At 47.8% G+C, this 19,902-nt stretch overlaps 2 protein-coding genes across 3 annotated transcripts in view; both read left to right on the forward strand.

Moving 5' to 3' along the window:
* The window catches only part of LOC130853138 (galectin-8), a 71,877-nt gene that overhangs the window by 88 nt on the left and 51,887 nt on the right, over positions 1–19,902 (forward strand). The gene's annotated exons all lie outside the window — the stretch shown is intronic.
* On the forward strand, positions 36–15,833 carry LOC130853140 (galectin-8-like). The gene is made up of 5 exons (XM_057734405.1): positions 36–73; positions 2,134–2,236; positions 10,637–10,725; positions 11,690–11,900; positions 13,304–15,833. The coding sequence occupies exons 2-5, from the start codon at positions 2,180–2,182 to the stop codon at positions 13,466–13,468; spliced, it is 522 nt and encodes a 173-aa protein (XP_057590388.1). The 5' UTR covers positions 36–73; positions 2,134–2,179; the 3' UTR covers positions 13,469–15,833.

The following is a 19,902-nucleotide window of genomic DNA, read 5'->3' on the forward strand; positions in this document are numbered from 1 at the left end:
GCCTGGGCCGCGGCGGGCGCGCCGGCCGACAAGGGGGTCCGGGCGTCTCTGGCCCCGTATCGCCGTCAGACGGGTGGGACGGGCTGCGGGAGCCCCGTCGCGCGGGTCCTCACCGCGGAGGGTCGGGCTGGGCGGCGGGCAGCGCCCCTCGCGCGGCTCCCGGGGTCTGAGCGCTGCTCTGGAGTCGCGGTGCCCGGGCACCCGGCACTGTCCCCGGGGGAGCCCGGCTGCCCACCGCCCCCTCTGCCGGGGCTGCCCTCGCCCCTGCGCCCTCCCCGCCCGGGACGGGCTCCGCCTGCGCGCGGTGGAATCCGGAGACGTTTCCTTCCCCGTGTTTTCAATGACGGGTTCTGTAAATTTAACAGTGTTCTTTTATTTAAAAAAGAATGTTTATTATTTTCTTCTTTTTTGGCTGTGATGGGTCTTCGTTGCTGCGCGTGGGCTTTCTCTAGTTCCAGAGAGCGGGGCTACTCCTCGTTGTGGTGCGCGGGCTTTTCGTATTGGTGGCTTCCCTGCTTGCAGAGCACAGGCTCTAGGCTCGTGGCTCCAGTAGTTACAGCACGTAGGCTCAGTACTTGTGGCTCTCAGGCTCTGGAGTGCAGGCTCAGTAGCTGTGGCTCATGGGCTTCGTTGCTCTGCAGCATGTGGGTCTTCCTGGACCAGGGATCAAACCCATGTGCCCTGTGACCTTAGGTCAGAAATTAGGGGGACCAGGCTGAGTACTCTGATTAGGGTGTCACACGCTGAAGTTCAGGTGTTATCCAGTTTGGGCTCTATTCTCTGGGGAAGAATCCACTTCCAGGATACTTTAGTTTGTTTTCCAAGTTTGTTTCTCTCATGTACCTTCCGTGTGCGCCACCTGCACCCCATCGAAATGCCAGGAAGAATGTGTTAAATCCTTCTCATGCTTCAGATCTCTGGTTTCTTCTTCTACCGCATCTGTCTGGCTTCTTTCTTGATTAAGGGCTCACTAGGCAAGCTAGGACAATCTCCCCATCTTGACATCAGCTGATTGAGAACCTTAGTTACACCAGCAAAGTCCCTCTTGTAAGCCCATCTGCAGTTGTTCAGAATAGAGTAAGTCCTGTCAAAGGCCACTATCAAGTCTCTTTCAGACACCCAAGGAGTGAAAAATAACTTAAGACAAAAAGTTACAGATTCTCATAAAAACCACATCTGTAGAAACAACAGCCAGCCAGAATACAACTGTGAACCAAAAGATGTGAACCCATCCCCCCTTTGCTGCACCTTGACCTTTGAAAGCTAGTGGAAGAGTCAGCCCCCCAGACCCTCTTAGGGGCAGATGCTGCTGTATGCATCTGGTCCTTGGAGATGCAGTTTTTCTCTTAATAGAAACAAAGTAATAGATGTGATGAGTGCCTATTGCCCTTTGGTAAAATGACAGAATTGGTGGAAGTAAAATGCAGGAAGCTTGAGTATCATTTCTCTTTTACTTTGGCTTAGTCTTCAAGTCTTCCCTGGAGCTGTTAAATGTAGTACTGATGGTGCTTTTCTCTTTAAAACTTTTACCTTCTATCTTTCTTTTAGCCACAGGGAAATTAATATTTGAGGAACTGGATTTTTTTTTCTGTTGTCTTTAATTTGGAAAAGGAAGAGCAAGTCCTTCTACTAATAACAATAGATAAAACTGATAAGGCACATACCATTCCATTGTTTTATTAATTCATTTAATCTGCAGAACAAGCCTGTGGGTGATAAGTTTTTGTTTTTGTTTTTGTTTTGGCTTTTGGGATCCCAGGTTCCCTGACCAGGGATAGAACCTGGGCTACGGCAGTGAAAGCTGGTAGGCCACCAGGGAACTCCCAAGAATAAGTATTTTTAATCAGTTTTCCAAGTCAGAAATTTTCTACTGACGTATATTTTAAATCAGTATTTCCTATATACCTAATCCAAAATTATTTAGTAAAAGTACATTGAATAAGAATTGCAGTCAGATCTTTGAATATAACAGCATCCTGCTATTTGGTAAATATCAGTAAAATAATTTGTATCTTTAAAAATAGTTATGAGGAAAATGCTGTATGCTTATTTTTCTTTCCTTCTATTTTGATTTTACACAGGCAGGTGCCTCAATCTGGGAATTCTTTAAATGAAACTTGTTTAACATTTTAGACTATACCTGAAAGAGAGACCCCAGTCAACAAAAAAGTGGGAAAGAATGGCATCCTCAAACGATCTACAGGAAATCATTAAACAACAGGAAATCATTAAACCGGTAAGTGATTTGTATAAAATCACTTTTTGCCTGTGGCAGGGCTGAGGGCAAGTCCAATCGGATAGTAATTATCCATTGCTGGGGGGGTGGGGGTGGGGGTAGAAGTCAAATTGAGTAAAGATACATAAAGCACCTGCTATGTGATGGGACTGTGGTGGGCCCAGACTAAACCCAGATCCAGCCCTTGGAGCTCCGCGGTTGCTCAAGTCTGCTCACCAGCCCTCCTGGGTATCTGAGGTTCTGCATTTGGGGATTCAGCCAACCAACCATCGGGTAGGTAGTACGTGTTTATTGAAAAAAATCCATCGCTTCTTGGCTTTTTGGGTAAGATCAAGTGTATTGAAAAAAATCCGAGTGTGAGTGGATTCCAGCCCGCACAGTTCAAACCTCTGTTGTTCAAGGGTCAACTGTATAAGGCGATGATTCGTGTTATGAACGAAGCGCATGGGAGGACAGTGGGGGGAAGGCCAGCCCTGGTCATGGTGGGAAGAAGGCTCAGATCATCATAAGACATAATTTTCAGAGGAAAATGGGTTTCTTTCTCCACACGTTTTAATTTTCTTTTTTCATTAGACTTGTTCACGAGAAGTTAATTTCTCAGCTTTTCTCTGTGCCTTTCAAGTCCTGCTTGGGCCCTTGAGCAGGGGCATGTCAGAAGCCAGTGGTGAGATGGAAAATGAGAAAACCGAATGGTCTTGTCCCAGCCTCAGGCCAGTCCAGGAACCCCTGAATGTGATTGCTGGAAATTGCAATGTACCTGCTGGGAAGTGATGAACCTGTTTCAGTTTCATGCAGTCTCAGAATCTTTAGAGATGTCTAGTTTCCACGTGTCTGAAAGAGTTGCTGTCTTTTTTTTTTTTTAAACACTTTATAGGAGACTCTTGGTAAGAGTCCTTCAAGTAAGGCCTTTAAACCAGTCTTATGAGTGTAAGTGGGTTCAAATTTATGTTATTCACTTTGTAGCTGTAACTCTTTTTTTCGCACTGAGGTTTACTGTCATTGTGAGGGAATGAGGTATAATCACCATATAAAGCAAAGGCAGTGCTAGAGGAAATAGCCTTCAGTCGTAGTAGGTTTAAAAAGGAAGACTGGCTGCATTAACAGGATTTTGTGCATCTTAAGAGTTCAGAGTTGTAGACTGACTTTCTGCAAACATGGAAAAAAAAATAGTGCCTGCCAAGGGGGACTGAAGTAACCTTGGGTGAAGCCAGGAGGGATAGATGGTCGGGTTAATGCTGTTCAGCTCTGCCCTTGATCACAGAGACACCTTATTTGAATGTTATGTAGAGAATAATTTTATAGTTTAAAATCCCTGCATGTCTTGGTCGTAGAGGGTAATGATGGTTCCTGTAATTTCTGGGGTTAGCAGCCTCGATTACAGAGTTGAAACAAAAGTCAGCTCATGTTTCATTCCCTGAGGCCCGGGCCTGCAGAAGTACTGCCCTTTCGAGCAGCAGCTGCCTTCAGGGCTTCTGGTGGCCTCGGGCAGCTCTGAGGATATTTCATAACACGTTTCGAAAGTGAATATTTCCTTGTGTTCTGGAATATTTTCTTTCTTGTAATCAGTTCACAAGCAAAGTGTTGTGAACTGATCACAAGGGAAGTGTTTATTGAGTGTCTACTGTACTCTTCATTGAGCCTTGTGAAGACACAGAACTGCCACCTTTCTGTTTTTATTTCTTAATGTTTCTAAAGTTTTGGTCCACATTTATTGCTTCTTATACTGTAAAATGTTAAATTTCAGTTCCTATAACCCTGAATACTAGTCATTAATATCAGTAAAAGCTTAGAGTTAGTTTTAGGGCACTCTTTATTTTGAGACCATGAAGTATAGAATGTGTCAATGAGAATGTTGATAAAGCTGAAGCCTCATGCAAAATGATTTTTTAAATGAAATGCATGAGGTCTTTTTGAAGGATATGGTGTGCACTATTTGCTTGATTATGTGATGTGAAAAGGGTAGCTAGTGTAACAGCACATTCCACATACAGAAACGAAACTGGATTCCTCTGAGGATGTTGAATAGCACTCACCGTGGCCTTGTTTTGCTTTGGGGCAGCTGCCACCAGCTAACAGTGTTATTAAAATTAGTTCAATAAAAATGACTTTAAAATATAATCTAAAAATTGTGGTAGACAAATTCTGTCCATAGTTACTCTTGGAAAATATAAAGGAAATTGTATAACTGTCCTGTATAGTCTTTCCCTATTTAGTATATTTCACTGACTAGTTCAGCAGATAGAATTCCAAGACTTAAAAAAGTCCGACTTACTTTTCTTTGCACTCAAATTGAGTGAATAATTTGGAAGACGATCTCTTCATACTATAAATGCCCTCAGTGAAATCTGTTGTTTGGCAACTCAATATCTGCTTAAATGTTTTATTACGGTTGTTTATAGAGTTCTTAAGATGTGATGGTTAGTTGAGAAGTTATTTAGAAATTAAACTGATTGGCTGTCACTCCTAACAAACCACTTATTAACATTAATCCCACCGGGCCCTGAAAAGCTCATGCTTCCAATTTCTTTTGGAACCTTACTTCCACATTGACCCTTTTTTCCTTAATATTCTAAGTACCTCCCTTTCTACCTTGCAGCTTAACCTTACAACACAGAACAATGAAATCTTTTTAGTCTCTGAAGGTCCTTCCTGTCTTTGTTCCCTTATTCTTGTTTTGCTGACTTCCTTTCTGAGAGAGTAGATTTCTGCTGTCTTCATTCACCGTGGCTCTGCCCTCTGATTTTTTTTCTGAATCCTAATTCTTTTTTTTTTAATTCTGATGTTATATTGGAGAATAGTTGATTTACAGTGTTCTGTTAGTTTCAGGTGTACAGCACAAGTCAGTTACACATACATGTGTATCCATTCTTTTTCAGCTTCTTTTCCCATATAGGTTATTAGAGGATTTTGAGTAGAGTTCCCTGTGCTCTACAGTAGGTCCTTGTTGATTGTCTATTTTATATATAGTAGTGTGTATCTGTTAATCCCAAGCTCCTAATTTATCCCTCTCTGCCCTCTGATTTTTTTTACTGTCTTAATTTCTTTCTTGTCTTTACTGATCTTGTCTTCAGTGTCTCTCTTTCTTTGATGTCTTTACTGATCAGCTTTTGACTGTGTATACAGTTTGTATACAGTTCTGCCCTTTCACCCAGGGTGAATCTCCAGCTCTCTTAGGTGCCCTGCCAGCCCTTCAGGACTAGGAGTTGAAAACCAAACTCCCAGCTTCCTTCCCAAACCAGCTTCCTTCCATTTTGTGATTTTCCATTTCTCTCAGTGACCTTCCATGCTATCAAACCCCCAAGAGTTTGAAAATAATCTGTCATCAAAATTTTAAATTCATTGATGTCAAACTAAGTGACTTTTAAAAAATTATTTTAAAAGTATATAGGAAATATGTGTGAATCATTTTTAAAAATTCAAGCAGTATTTAAGGGTGTCATCAAAACTTGCTTTCCTTCTACCTTGGTGCTCAGTCCCCCTCCCTAAAGACAATCATTTCCTGCCAGATTTCTGTGTATCCTTCCTGAGAATATGTGTGAACATCCAAGAGTGTGCATGTGTGGTGTGTTTCACCTTTTGTACATCCTGTTTCTTTACATGCATGTATCATAGTGTATGAGCTGTGCTACACCCTGCTTTTTTCCGTTTAACACATTTTGGAGACATGAGCATGTTCATAGCTTACTCACTGATTTTCATGGCTGTGTACTTGGTCCGCTGTGTGAATGTCCTGGAACTCATAAACCGGTGCCCTGTTAATGAGCTCTTTCCTTTTATGCTGGTATCCAGTGCTGTGGTGCACATCCTTGGCTGTGATGTTAGTGCGCCTGAGCTGGTGTTTTACAGGATAAGTCTATAAAAGTGGACTCCGTGGGTCAGAGGTTATGATGTCCATTTCATTGCCTTTTTGGGGGCAGGGGGGGATCTTCCTTATTTTTCCAGGTTGAAGACATTGACAGTCCGCCTGTTTTTTGAAATTGACATCCTTGATATGCCTCTTCGCTCTCACGGATCCTTCTCTCTTCTTTCCCTTTTCACGCTGCATCGAGGTCTCCCACACACCCTCAGTTTTGATGATTCACCAGCATAGAGTCATACCCATGGCTGTGATAGATCCCAGTGAAAGGATGTAAAGTCACAAAGGGAAAAGGCACATGGGGCGGAGACCGGGGGACCGAGTGCAGCATTGCCAGGGTGTTCTGCCGGTGCAGTCACACACGATGGACTTCCGTCTGCCAGCAAGTCGTTGTGACAGCGTGTGTGAGATGTTCTCTACCAGCGAAGCTCACTAGAGAGCCAGGGCCCAGGGCTTTTACTGAGGGCCTGGCGCATAGACAGCGTCTGCCTCGCAGGTACCGCACCTCCAGACGCCCCACAGGAAAGCAGGTGTTTAGCATAAACCATCGAGGTGGCAGAGACAGGTTAGGCGGGTAGCCACGCTCCTCCGCGAGGGGGGTGGGTGCTGTCTGCAGGTCCCAGTTCCTAGACAGCAGGCACGGGCCGGCCTTGGACGGAGGCCTTTCAGAGAGAGCAGGCAGGCCTGCCGGGTTGACGTGCTGCGCACCCTGCTACCCTGAGCGCCCTTGAGGCTCTGCTCCCGGCTCCTCCTCTCTCGGTCTGTCCAGGAGCCCTCATTGCACAGAGTCCCCTCTCCTCTGGCTGCTACGTGTGCGTCTTGCCGTTCACTTCGTGTTGGCCCTGAGTCTCCCACTGCTGTCGTGTATGTCCTCGTAGATGCCCTGCCGACCTTCGCACGAAACTCACCTTCTTCCTTCTGAAGCTGTGCCTTCCCCCGTGTCAGCGTGTGAGGCGGCGGCCCCATATAGACAGCTTCCGTGGAATAGCTCTGCCCCCACCCACCCCCGCGTCTGCCGCCCTCAGCCTGGATCACGTCCTGGTCTCCTCGGGCCGGGCTTGCTGGAGTCATCAGTCTCCCCGACAGTCCCCTGCCCTCCAGGGTACTGCACCCCCACTGGGTCGTCGTTCCCAAACCCCACTCTCCTTGTGCCCTTCTCACATCTGCCCCCAGCTCTGCGCGTCTTTAACGGCTCCTGTACCGTTCGCTGTCTCCCACATGCGTTTTGTGTTCTCCTGCCTGTGTGCTTTTGTAATCGGACATTTCTACCTGAACTGCCTGCCTTCTGCCTCTACCTAATCATGTTCTTCCCAACTCAGGTCGTACCTCCTTCACACACTTAGGCCACCTCAGTTAGAAGTCTTCACAGGTTCTTCTGAAGCATTTATTTGACGCTTCGTTCCTGTCCCGTTGTTTTAGATGTTGAATCAGTCAGGGTTTGTAGTTGTACACACAGAAGCCTAACCCTAATTTAAGCAGCAAAGGGATTTATTAAGTGATATCAGCAGACAGGACTGACAATCATCACGGACAACAGCCAGAATCGGGCTGCCGGGCTGGTCTCTCTAAGAGACGCCTGTCGCCCCCCTTTGCACTGGCAGCACCCCTGGCGCCACTGCTGCCTCTGCCCCTGGACGTAGCTGTTGCCCCCCCCCCCCCCCCCCCCCCCCCCCGCCCCGGCCAGAGCGAACACCGCATAGCTCTGGCTGCTCCTTGTCCCGCGTCCTGACCTAAAGCCTGAGCTGGGGGTCCTGATGGACAGATATTCGTCGCATGCTCTTGCCGCAGCTCAGATGAGGTCGTCTGTCCACCCGGTAGAGGACTGTCCAGCTGTGGAAGGAGATTCCGATTTGCACAGCTACACAGAGTGTCACATTTCCACTCTGACCATCTTTCCGTGGGTGTCTGACGTCTTCCCAGCTGTATCATAACCTCCCGGGTGGACGGGCCTCACACTTCCTTCCAGCTACAGGCTGCCTACCTCGACCCTGGCGTAGAGCAGACATCTCGTAAGTGGTGGGAGAAAAGGCAGAGCCTTGTGAATCCGCTGGGACGTTCGGGCAGCCAACAACAGACCCAACTAGGGTGTGAGCTTGTGGCATTGTCTCCAGTGTGCTCAGAGGTGTGTTCTGTTGTCTTACATCAATTATTTGTGAAACAAGAAAGCCTCAAAGCTTGCAGTTGCCTAGAAAACAGCGCCCTTCTCCCTTTCCTCAGGAGCGGTGTTGGTGAGTGAGTGGGTGGGCTGCGGGGCATTTGTGTCCTTCACGTGGTCCCAAAAGTTGCTTCTTGTGGATGTGAATTAGGGTGTTCTCCTCAGTAGAAAGCATTGATAGGGACAACTTAGCACATGGCCCACGTGTGCAGCGCAGTTGCTCCTCACCGGAGCAGCCCTTAACAGCTGTAACATCCTTTCAGCAGGGATGGGAATAGATGGGTGGTCTCAAAAAGCTCTTTCCAAGCCTAAAATTTAATGTGTAATTTAAGAAAATCTGTGGGTATGAGCATTATAAATGCTAATCATATAAATCTGCAAAATATTCAAATACATGAAGAAAAAAATAAAAATCTCGTCCCTCAAGAAAAGTGTTGCAGCATTTTTGGCTTATTTCTTTACAGTAGTTTCTTTTTCCCTTTCGATGTTTATTGTTAACTTGATTAAGACCATACTGTACGGAGTTTTGTTTTTTATTTTTTTAATAAATTTGCTTATTTATTTGTTGGCTGCTTTGGTTCTTGGTTGCTGTGAGGGCTTTCTCTGGTTGTGGCGAGTGGAGGCTGCTCTGTTGTGGTGCGCGGGCTTCTCTTCACAGTGGCTTCTCTTGTGGCGGAGCGTGGACTCTCGGCGCGCACGGGCTGAGTTTCTCCGTGGCATGTGGGATCCTCTTGGACCAGGGCCTGAGCCCGTGTCCCCTGCCTTGGCCGGTGGCTTCTTAACCACAGTGCCACCAGGGAAGTCCCCTGTATGGAGTTTTGTAGGTCACTTTCTCACTGATAACAATGAGAAATGTTATATCACTAACATTTTTGTGTTATTAAATGTTCTGCATAAATACGGTTGAACATACAGGTTACAAAAACTGAAATTACGAAAACTGTTCTCATTTTAGTAATTTACAGCTGGAAGAAGCTGCTATTTATTCTTGGGCTGTGGCCCAGAGGAGTGATTCCTTCCACATTCTCTGTACACAGAAAGCACCCACTGTGATGTGTAGCTGAGCCGTATTCTGTACATCAGTCGTGTTTCTCATTTCCTGGTCTGATGAGCTCTGTTCACCCCCTGCCGCCAGCAGTTGCCGTGACACCAGGTGACAGCTGGCTTTGGTGGTTTCTTGCCTTATTGCTTAAGGCAGCAACACTCTGTCCAGCAGCTGCTTAGTTGCTGCGCCTGTGCACGTGTGAGGCCTGCCAGAGCCTGGTGTCCGGGCCGGTGAGAGCTCCTTCATTCACCAAGTGATTATTGATCACCTCTTGACCCCTGTCCTGGGGGTGTAAAGGCGAGGGCCCAGTCCTGCCCCGGGCAGCTCACAGTCTGGGCATATGTTTGCAAACGCACGGAGGACAGAGGGCCGTGGTGACCCTGCGCGGGCAGCCAGCTCAGTTGGCCCAGGGAGGCTGAAAAAGGCTCCACAGAGGAGATGGTGCTTGAGCTGAGATTTTCAGCTTATGAGCCACTGATTTACAGCTACTTGTATGCGGCCTCTCTTGTTTGATTTCTTTCTCCTTGGCAGCCAGAGCGACCTTGGATCCATGTGAGCACAGGTGTCATCACCCGGGTGAGCCTGGCAGAAGGCATGCTGGTGTCTGGCCTGCATGGCTCGGTCAGGGGCTCCCAGGTCGGGGATGGGGCGTGACAAGATCTGATTGTGTGTCAGCCCCAGACAGAAGGCTGGGTTGGGGGTGGGGTGGGGGGGCAGGTGGAGACCACAGTCCTGTGTGGGACCACCTGTTGGGCGCACCTGCACTCTGGACCAGGTAGGGTATGTAGGTGCTGCGTCTCGAGAGACCCACAGACAAGCAGAGCGCACCCTTCAGATCATGTGGACCTCTGGTTCCCGCCAGTGCCCTGTGGGGTGCAGCCTGGAAGCCCAGCGGGGAAGGCGAGGCACCCACTCCCAGCTGCAGCCCAGTGGCTGGGTTTGGAGTGCCCCCTGCACGTTGTGTGTGGGGGGTGGGGGAGGGGAGGGAGGGCGGGAGGGAGGGAGAGGGAGATTGACTGCATCAGCGCCGGCCTGGGGCCTGGCCTGGTCTGGCTCCTTTTGTTGGGATCATAAGTGGAACTTTAGGAAAGATGCAGGAGCAGGGCATGGCATTCCACAGGACCCCAGCCACATAAAAGATTCCTGTGAATACTGTGGGTCTTTTCCTAAAGAACTCGGAGTGGTTTGCAGGTGTTGTGTGTCTCCTAGGCATGTTGTTCCCGTGTAGCTGTTTGGTGAGGGGGACTTGGAGAATGCTAGGGTCTGAGCTGATTTCTGTGCAGCCTTTAAGAATGTAGTCCTTTGAGTTTGGAAATGAACATTTGTTAAAATTATTTTTCCTAGATAATTCCCTATGTTGGGACCATTTCTGAGCAGTTGGAGCCTGGAAGTTTGATTGTACTACGTGGGCATGTTCCTAGTGACGCGGACAGGTAATGTCATTATGTTATATGAGACAAGAACAAGAAAAACCTCTTTGCAATGTGGGACAACAAAAAATAACGTGGGACTGATGTGTGGGTACTCGGATGCCTGATTTTGCTTTTATAGCAGCCCTGGCCAAGGTGCTGAGGAAATTGGAATGAAAAACTGAAATATAGGTTCTTTGGATTTTTTATTGCTATGAGTCTGATGTCAGTGTAAAGAGTTTGGCATGTAGTTAATGCAGGGAATTGTGTCCGGATGAGAGGGCTGTGGTCTAGTTACATATAACATCCCCACAGCATCTCTTAACACCTGTTCCGGGTGGTCTTGTCTAATGCTTGCTTTGGGCACAAACTCTGGACAAAGCTGTATCTGCTAGAGTCAGGCTCGGCTCTATGGGGCTTAAATAAGATGTGAGCGGGACGCCTGTGGGGACTGCCCAGATGGCTGAAGGCTTCGCCATGAAGCTGTCACAGGAGCGGACGTCTTCACGCTCACACCTGCCGTCGCAGGGTGATGTCCTTTTTCTCAGGGTTCCTGGACGCTAGGACTCTGGTCCTCATGTCATGTTGGGGTAGCTGCCTGGGTCCAGGTGGTGTTTGGGGGTGGGGTGGGGCAGGGGGTGGAGAGAAGGTAGATGCCGAGTGACTTTGGAGGCCGTTTCCAGCATTTCCAGCGGTTTTCCTTGAACACTTCCCTTCCCCCCCTCAGCAGACCTTGGGCCACCTGGGGATGCCACCTGCAGGGAGCCTGGGCAGTGTAGGTACTTCTGGACAATAGGGACTGGCTGCAGCTCAGGGGTGTGTTCCTGAGGAGGAGGGAGGGGAGACGAGGCGAGTCGGGATTCAGGCCTGGTGGATGAGCGAGTCGGGGATCCGTCCGGTGTCACTCGGCCTGGGTGTCTGCACGGTGGGACCTGCGAGGCCGCCTTCCTCTCTGAGTCCTCACGTGGCCCGTGTTCCTCCCCCGCAGGTTTCAGGTGGACTTTCAGTGCGGCAGCAGCGTGACTCCTCGGGCAGACGTGGCCTTTCATTTCAACCCACGGTTCAAAAGGGCCAACTGCATTGTTTGCAACACTCTGAAAAATGAAAAGTGGGGCCGAGAAGAGATCACCTATGAGATGCCTTTCAAGAAAGAAGAATCTTTTGAGATTGTGATCATGGTCCTGAATGACAAATTCCAGGCAGGTTTTGGAGGGTGGAGGTGGAATCCTCGTTCGTGAGAAGAAGCGCGAGGGCCGCTTTTCCCATGAGGGAACTCACCCTCGGGTCTGCTGAGTCCAGAGGAAGAGTTTGGCTTTATAGTTTTCCTCTAGAGTAGGGCCCAGCAGGGAGCCTCCTGTGAGGTGGGCACAGCCACTGCCCCCGCTGAGGTTTGGTGCGGGTGGGGGGCGGGGCCTGTGCCGCGGATCTTTCTGCTGGAGGGTGTTTCTGCTGGCAGGGCTCAGCTTCGTTGAACTGGCGTATTCACTCACAGCCTTTGTATTCACGATGGGAAAGTAGGCGATAGGCACCAGGACCCCGAGAGTGGGGGAGTCTGAACTGACAGAGAGATGGGGTCCTGGTGTAGGAGGTTTGGGGGCGGGGCGGGGGGGGGTTGTAAAGTTCCGTCCTGCTGCAGCCTCGTCCTGTAGGATCCTGACATTCCAGACCCCGAGGACGTCCCAGAAAGCCCTGCGTGTGGTCAGTGCTAGTGCTGCTCCCTGGAGCACTGTTCCCCGTGTGTGTGCAGGGGGGAGGTGGTCCTGGAGGCGCCCCCCCCACCCGGCCTGCCAGCCTGTGGAGGACCTGACGGCTCGGGTGGAGACTGCCCACCCGAGGTGCAGAGCCCTCTGACCTTCAGAGCCCGTTCCCACCAGCACGTCTCCCCTAAACCTCCACTCTCCCCTCAGCCCTCCCTCCTCTGGCCCTTGGTGCCCTTGTGTCTGTCTCATTCTTTTCAACGCTTGTCTGTGCTGTTGCGCTTTGGTTTTTTCCTGTGTTTCTTTTGTCTGCGGATGGGATTTTCAGCGCCTCGAGGTCAGAGAGTGTATTGTGTTCGGTGTGTCTTGCCCACACTCCCTACACGTAGTGGCATCTGGGCGGGAGGGAGAAGGAACCCGAGCACTGGTACCCTCTGCTGGAGTCGCACAGGAGGGACGGGGGGACGGGGTCAGCTCCTCCCAACAGCAGCCCTTGGGGGGAGTGCGCTTCCTGTTTACAGATAGGAATCTGGGCCGTTGGGCTGTTGGCCCACATTCCTTCATCGAGCAAAGTCAGCAGGTGTGTGGAGCACCTGCCCTGAGCAGGGTGCTCTCCAGATCCTGGGTGTCTCACGTGCATGCCTGGCACACACGTGCATGGGGACGTGTGTTTGTGGGTGCGTGATGGATCTGGAGGGAGGGTCCGTGGCATTGAGTGCCATGAAGAACTGAGAGGGAGTCACGCAGCGCTGCTCATTGTGGTGTTTCCGTCACAGCGTGGTCAGACATGTCATGGGGAGCCCTGTGGGGAAAGGCCCCAAACTACATCCAAGTTAAATCTGGATACATTAATACAATGCATTTATTAACTTTTATTGGTGGGGGGCTGTCTTCTGTTTGTCCAGGTGGCTGTCAATGGAAAACACACCCTGAACTATGCCCACAGGATCAGCCTAGAGAAGATCGACACGCTGGGCATTTACGGCAAAGTGATCGTTGACTCTGTGGCTTTCAACTTCGGCTCTGTCAGTGCCCTTCCGTGGCGGGGATCCTTTTATGATGTTTTCTGATGAAATGGAAGGACATATCTTTTTTGGTTGTTTGGATTTTGGTTGTGTTGGGTCTTTGTTGCTGTCTGCAGGATTTCTCTACTTGTGGTGATAGGAGCTGCTCTTCGTTGTGTTACGTGGGCATCTCAGTGCAGTGGCTTCTCTTGTGCAGAGCACGGGCTCCAGGCACACAGGCTCTCTGCGCACACAGGCTTCAGCAGTTGTGGTGTGTTGGCTCAGTAGTTGTGGTGCACGGGCTTAGTTGCTCCAAACCTTATGGGATCTTTCTGGACCAGGGATCGAATCTGTGTCCCCTGCAGTGGCAGGTAGAATCCCAACCACTTTGGCACCAGGGAGGTCCAGCAGACATCTTTAATGAACACTTTTTGAGGGAAAACATGTTCCTCATGTTTTCATGAGGGGACTAAATATGTCCCTCATTAGTGTGTTAATTTCTTGGAAGTAAATCTTTCAGACTAGTCGGATGTTAATCCTTGACCAGGGCTTTCTTCTGGGTGGGATCTCAAATCAATCATGGTTCTAACAAAAAACTCAAACTGGCAACAACAAAACAAATAACCCTTTCTAGCTGGAGATGGGGTGTTTACTTGAAGTGGGAACACACTGGAGTAGGTCTCTAAGATTGTTTCCTAGAAGTGGGCTGTCCGCGTCAAAGGGTATTTGCATTTTAAGTTATGATTGAAATTGCTAACCTGCCCTCCCAAAAGAGTAACACAAATTACAGTCTCAAGATCTGTATTCATTTGCTCACATTCTTGACATTCGTTCTGATTCTCAGCCTATTAATTATCGTCAGTCTGTGATCCACAACAACATTTTCCAGCTCAACCAGTCATGACCCTTTTGAGTTCTGCATCTTGTTCCAATTTACAATTAACTGTTCATTGACCAGCATTTTATGACCTGTCGGCCGCAGACTTGAAAGTTAGGCACTGCATCGCTGGACATGAACCATTTCTTACTTTGACTTAAGTGACATAGATGTACCTTGTCAATGAACACGCTTGATTTCCGAAGTCTTCTTTAAGGTGTGATGTAAAATGTGCGTGAGACAGAGGATGAAGAATAGCGGGAAAGGGGCAAAAATCCCACAGGAAAATCCATTCTTCTGCTTGTGGGTGTGGGGCAGTATTACCTATCCACTGACACCTAGTCACCAAGAGAAGTTGCCATCTGTCTAAACTCGACTTTCAGCAGGCCCTTGTGACTCAGTACCTACTCAGTAGATGTCTTTAAGGCAAAGGTTTTCAACCCTGCTGCACAGTAGACTTTTCAGGAGCGCGTAAACATTCCCTTTCCCGCCTGCACCCCAGACCAATGAAATAAGGATGTCGGTGGGTGGGACCAGGCATCAGGATTCTGTGAATCTCTGCAGGGATAGTGGGGTAAAGGGGGTGAGAGGGTTCCATTGTGTGGCCAGGGTTGAGAACCACTGCTTTGAAAGGGCTGTTGGTTACGGTTCCTTACCCGCAGCTCATAATTCTTTGTTGCAGACTTACCATGCGCTAGGATGAGGCTTTAAGGGATGATCTCATTGAATCCTCTCAGCAGCCTTATGAAATAGGTATCGCTGTCCCTGTTCAGAGAGGGAGGCCATGGCCTCAGCAAGCTCAGTACCTGTCCAGGCTGCACACCTGCCCCGTGTCCGCTTGTATTGACAGTCGGTCAGCACGCATCTAAAGCTCCTGTGGATCATTGCCGTGGTACTCAGGGTGCTCCTTCTCCATAGCAACCAGGCATCTCTCTTCTGCCTTGTACATGCTCAGCACTGAAGAACTTGCACTTTGTCTGAAAATCGCTAGATGGCTCTTCATAGGCTGCCCAGAGGTTTCTGATTTGACTTTCTCTGTGTCCCATTCTTCATTCACTTGATTTACTCAGCAGACATTATTGAGTGCCTGCTGTGTGCCTGGAATGAAGTGATGACATCAGACGTCTAAGTGCCTTTCCTCTTGGAGCTTATCTACTAGTGGGGACGGTCAATAAACACAAATAAGGAATTTCATATGGTGGTAGGTGCCTTGAGGAAAATAAACGAGTACAGCGGGTTTTGCCTGCAGAGGAAGGATGGTGCTTTAGCTAAGAAGGAGCACCGGGGTCTAAATAATGCAGAGCCAGCCAGCCATGTGGAGATCTGAGGAAGGAGGACTCCAGGGGGAAGAGCTAGCTGGTGCAAAGGTCCTGAGGCAGCATTGAGCTTCGTGTTCTGGGGACAAGTGTGGGCAGTGAGGAGCAGTAGGGAAGGGGGTGAGCTGGGAGGTGTCAGCAGAGGCCAGACGACACGGGGACTCTTCTTTCCATCTACTTAAGAAATAATTGTAAACCTAGCCTCATTAAATAACATTTGCATAAGACTTGACAACAATGCTTTCGCATCGTGTATCTCACCTCATTCATAGGATGTGGGAATGGTGATCATCTCCATTTGAGAGATGAGGGATCTGGAGCCCGTGGATGGTACACGCCATGAGCACTCAAGCTCTGGGAAGCCGGAGCACTGGGGTTTGACGCGCCCCATCTGGTACCCATGCAGAGTCGGATGCTTCAGGGTCGTGCAAGGAAAGGGCTCTGTGCAGGGCTGGTTGTTCATCAGGCATGTGATAAATGACAGTTACTGTGTTGATGAAAACTGCAGAGAAATTTGGCCTCCCTCTGCTGATAAATTCTTAGGTTAAGCCAGTACTCAAACTAAACTTACAGAGGTCAAGTCCTTCCAGGGTGTTGGCCTCTACAATAAGAAGTCATCATAAAGGTGTGATCCATTCTTGTTTTGCATCAGTGAAATGTACACAATTCAAGTGGCAAGTGAGGACCCTACTTGTTAGAGAATCTAAGTGAATTTTTAACATAATTCACTTTTCATTCGTCAGTAACACTCTCTTTTCTTCCCCCAAATCTACGAGTAGACTTAATCCCTCTTTTTGTATTTGAAGGCCATTTCTGTTCTATTTTTCCACCATACCTGTTAACTGCCAACAGACACAAGCAACAGTCTCTTCCCTCTACTAGTGATTCTTTTCAGGTCTTAAAATTTATCAAACAGTAATAAGAAACCTACCTTGTCTCCTGAGGAGAGAGCACAGTCTCATCCATTCATTCATTTAGTAAACAGTTTTTGAGTTTCTGCTGTGCAGTCACCCTGTGCTTGTCCTTGAGAAGCATCAAATAATAATCCCATTGTCCCCATTTCCCATGAAAACTTCTTGGGTCCTAAGTCTCTCTCTTGCCACGATTGTTTCTTCCCCAAGGCATCACCGAGTCTTCCTTTCACATGCACTTTTACATGATAGGTGTTTACAGCAGGGCAGGACAAGATGTATCTCATAGGAAAAGAAACATGTTTCTCTGCTAAGTCCTCCCAGAGCTAATTATAGTTTGTGGTTCTAAAAGGCAACTTTAAATTCATGACTGTTGGCAGTTTGTGTACATTCCAGTTTGATAAATGGCCTAGCATTTGTTGTTGAAAATGCAAAAGGAAAACATCACTAGACTTTTTGGCACATCACGTATTTTAAAACAAACTGATAAATGGTCAATGTAGTTGTTCAAAGAAAGAGAAGCTTCTCACGCACTAGAAGGCTTAGAGGAGCTCCACAGAAACCCTACTGATGTTTTCATTCTTCTTCTTGACACTAAAGGAGAAAACTTTGCCAACCCTGAGTCTTACAAAGGTAATACAGAGTAGACCTTCAGACACCAATAGGTTTAATTCTGGACTTAGAGGTGTAAATCCTACTTTATTTTTCAGTGACATTTAAAAAATATTTTTAAGTACCCAAATAAACACAGTAACTGTAGAAAATTAGGAAATACCCATTGTTAACGTTGTTATACATACTTCCAGACTTTTTTCTATGCCTGTGAGTGTGTATATAACATATGCTTTATGTGGGTATAAGTGACTACATTATTTTGTTTTTATAAAAACTGAATTATACATACCCTTTGGTAAACTGCTTTCTTTTCCACTTGACAGAGTGTTTTGTTGACCCTACGTTTAAATAAGGGCAAAGAAAATTACACAGTTTCCTCCTTTTAGTGCAAAACCACCTTCACCATTAGGCACTTCTTTTTTTTTAAGAAACTTCTGTCCCACCATGCAGCTAAAGTCTTACTTCTTTCTACCCCATTATTAATAGAGCTGAAGAATAACTCTCACTGTATTAATAGAAATATAATTCAACATTTTAAGACTCTAAGATGTGGAGCACACTGCAGGAGGCTCCGAATCTGCTCTCAGGGCATTTAAGGTAAATGAGGAACAGCAGCCATAAAAGTGTGCAGAGTAGCTCGCTGTGCGGCAGAGTCGGGTGACGCCAGCACAGTGATGGGACTCCGGGTGAGCCGGCCCTGCAGGCAGGAGCTGGGGATTTCATGAAGGGCTGTATCTGAGGTGGGATTTATAGAATGGGAGAAGTTCAGTAGCTGAAGGGAAGTCCAGTCCACTTAGAGGAAGTTCAGGCAAAAGGAGAGAGAAACAGAGAGATGTAACTGATCAGAGAGAAAACACCAGGAAGGGCATGGAGGAAAGCCTTGTTAATTTCCAGGTAGGCAATTGACAGATTTTTTTTTAACTAGGTGCTGACAAAGGTGGAGTGAGACAAGCACCCTCACTGTACTCTGTCTGGAGTGTAAATTGGAAAGGAATTTAGGGTATATGCATTGATAGCCTTAAAATGCTCATTCCTTTTGGCCTGATCATCCCATTACTGGTGAGATGACTAAAGAAGTGGCCAAAAATTTTATGTGTAAGGATCTGCATCTAATTCTTACTCATAGTCATGAAAATACGGGAAAACTCTAAATGTTCAAGTGTATACAAAATTCATAATTGTATATAATTTTTAAATGTTCTACCCTGAGCTTATATTCATTTTTTTTCTTTTCATTTAATTAAACTTTGAAACAAAGAAAATACAGGTTTTCTATTCAGGGATCTGAGTCCCGTCCTCTTCTCTATAGCCCAGATTGTATCCAAGGAAGTCATGGGACATAAGACAGGAGGAGTGGCGTGGAGGAGAGCTTTCGGGGGAGGCTGGGGCGCTGGTCACTGGCTGGATAGAGAGAGAATGTACGGTGCTGGGGGACTGCAAGTGTCCCTAGGGGACTTGAGGTGCTTTGGGTGCACAGCGGGAGAAGTGTAAGCACTGTGTCGGGTCCTGTGAGTTGGAGGTGTCATCTGAACATCAAGAGGAGCTTTCCAGCAGTCGGTTCTGGAGCCCAGGCGAGCAGGCAGAGCTGACCATTCATTTCTTCACTCACTCGTTCAGTCCAGGTTGGTTAAGCATTTACTATATGCCAAGGGATATACTGGGTCCTGCAGTTGCAAAAAGAAAGGGTCTTCCATTCTAGTGGGAGAGGTTTGTCGAGGTTGTTGGGAGTGGAGACGATGAGCAAAGGGAGAGAATGCAGGAGGGGAAAGGTTCGGGCTAAGAGCAGGACCAGAGCGTGCCCTTGGAAGTCCCAAGGACACGGCAGTGAGACAGGCTGGGATCTCAGCGTGTCAGGGAGACAGGATAGGGATGTGACTGGGACATGGTAGGATGTGCCTGGGGATGTGGGCTTGGCCATCAGAAGGAACCTTCAGGGAAAACACACCACAGTGCAGTAGACAGTGTCCAAAGGGGCACAAGAGTCCTGGGCCCGGTTCCAGATGTGAGGGGAGCCGGGGTGATGGGGTGTTAGGAGCAGCAGGAGGCCCGGGGGATCCTCAAAGGCAGCTGGGGATCTGCCTCTCTGGATTTTTCTACCCCGTCAGAATTGGACTGTGGCTCGCAGTTGGGGTGCAGGGAGCTGGGTCTGGTCTCTGCCGGGTGTGGCAAGAACTCGGCTGGGTCAGATGCTGCACACAGCTAGAGAAGGTGAAGGTTAAGAACATGAGGTGGCATTGGGGGGCAACAGATTTGGAATTCTCCTTCTAGAAGTTTCATAGTAAATTGGGACTTCCCTGGTGGTCCAGTGGTTAAGACTCTGCGCTTCCCTTGCAGTGGGCACAGGTTGCATCTCTGCTTGGGGACATAAGATTCCGCATGCCGTGTCGTGTGGCCAAAAAAATAATGATAAGGAAATACAGTTTTGAAAAACAGTATATAAAAGAAGAGTAAGAGAACGTCCGTCGCTTCAGTGAGTTATGAAACCAGAGGAGAGCCGTTTGAGGTTCTTATTTTTTATGATAGAGGAGCCCTGTGCAAAGAGGAGGGCAGCTCTGCTGATAAGTCTTCTCTGCGTTAAACAATGTATTTGTTATGTAATATGTTGTTTCGCTGTCATAGAAATACACCACCACTGGAGAGAGTTTGGAAAACAGAAACATAATCCTCACCCATTAACCTCAGTTGCTATTGTCATTTTTGTACATTTCCTTCCTTGGTACTATTAACAGAGACTTTTCCTATGGTTTTAATCAGATAAATAAATGCCTTACATCTTGCATT

The sequence above is a fragment of the Hippopotamus amphibius genome, chromosome 5 (assembly GCF_030028045.1).
Source record: "Hippopotamus amphibius kiboko isolate mHipAmp2 chromosome 5, mHipAmp2.hap2, whole genome shotgun sequence".
Classification (NCBI taxonomy): Eukaryota; Metazoa; Chordata; class Mammalia; order Artiodactyla; family Hippopotamidae; genus Hippopotamus; species Hippopotamus amphibius.

Coding starts and splice junctions, on each gene's coding strand:
- LOC130853140 (XM_057734405.1), top strand. CDS start 2,180: ATGGCATCCTCAAACGATCTACAGGAAATCATTAAACAACAGGAAATC. Junction 2,237..10,636: donor AACAGGAAATCATTAAACCG/GTAAGTGATTTG, acceptor TATTTTTCCTAG/ATAATTCCCTATGTTGGGAC. Junction 10,726..11,689: donor GTTCCTAGTGACGCGGACAG/GTAATGTCATTA, acceptor CCTCCCCCGCAG/GTTTCAGGTGGACTTTCAGT.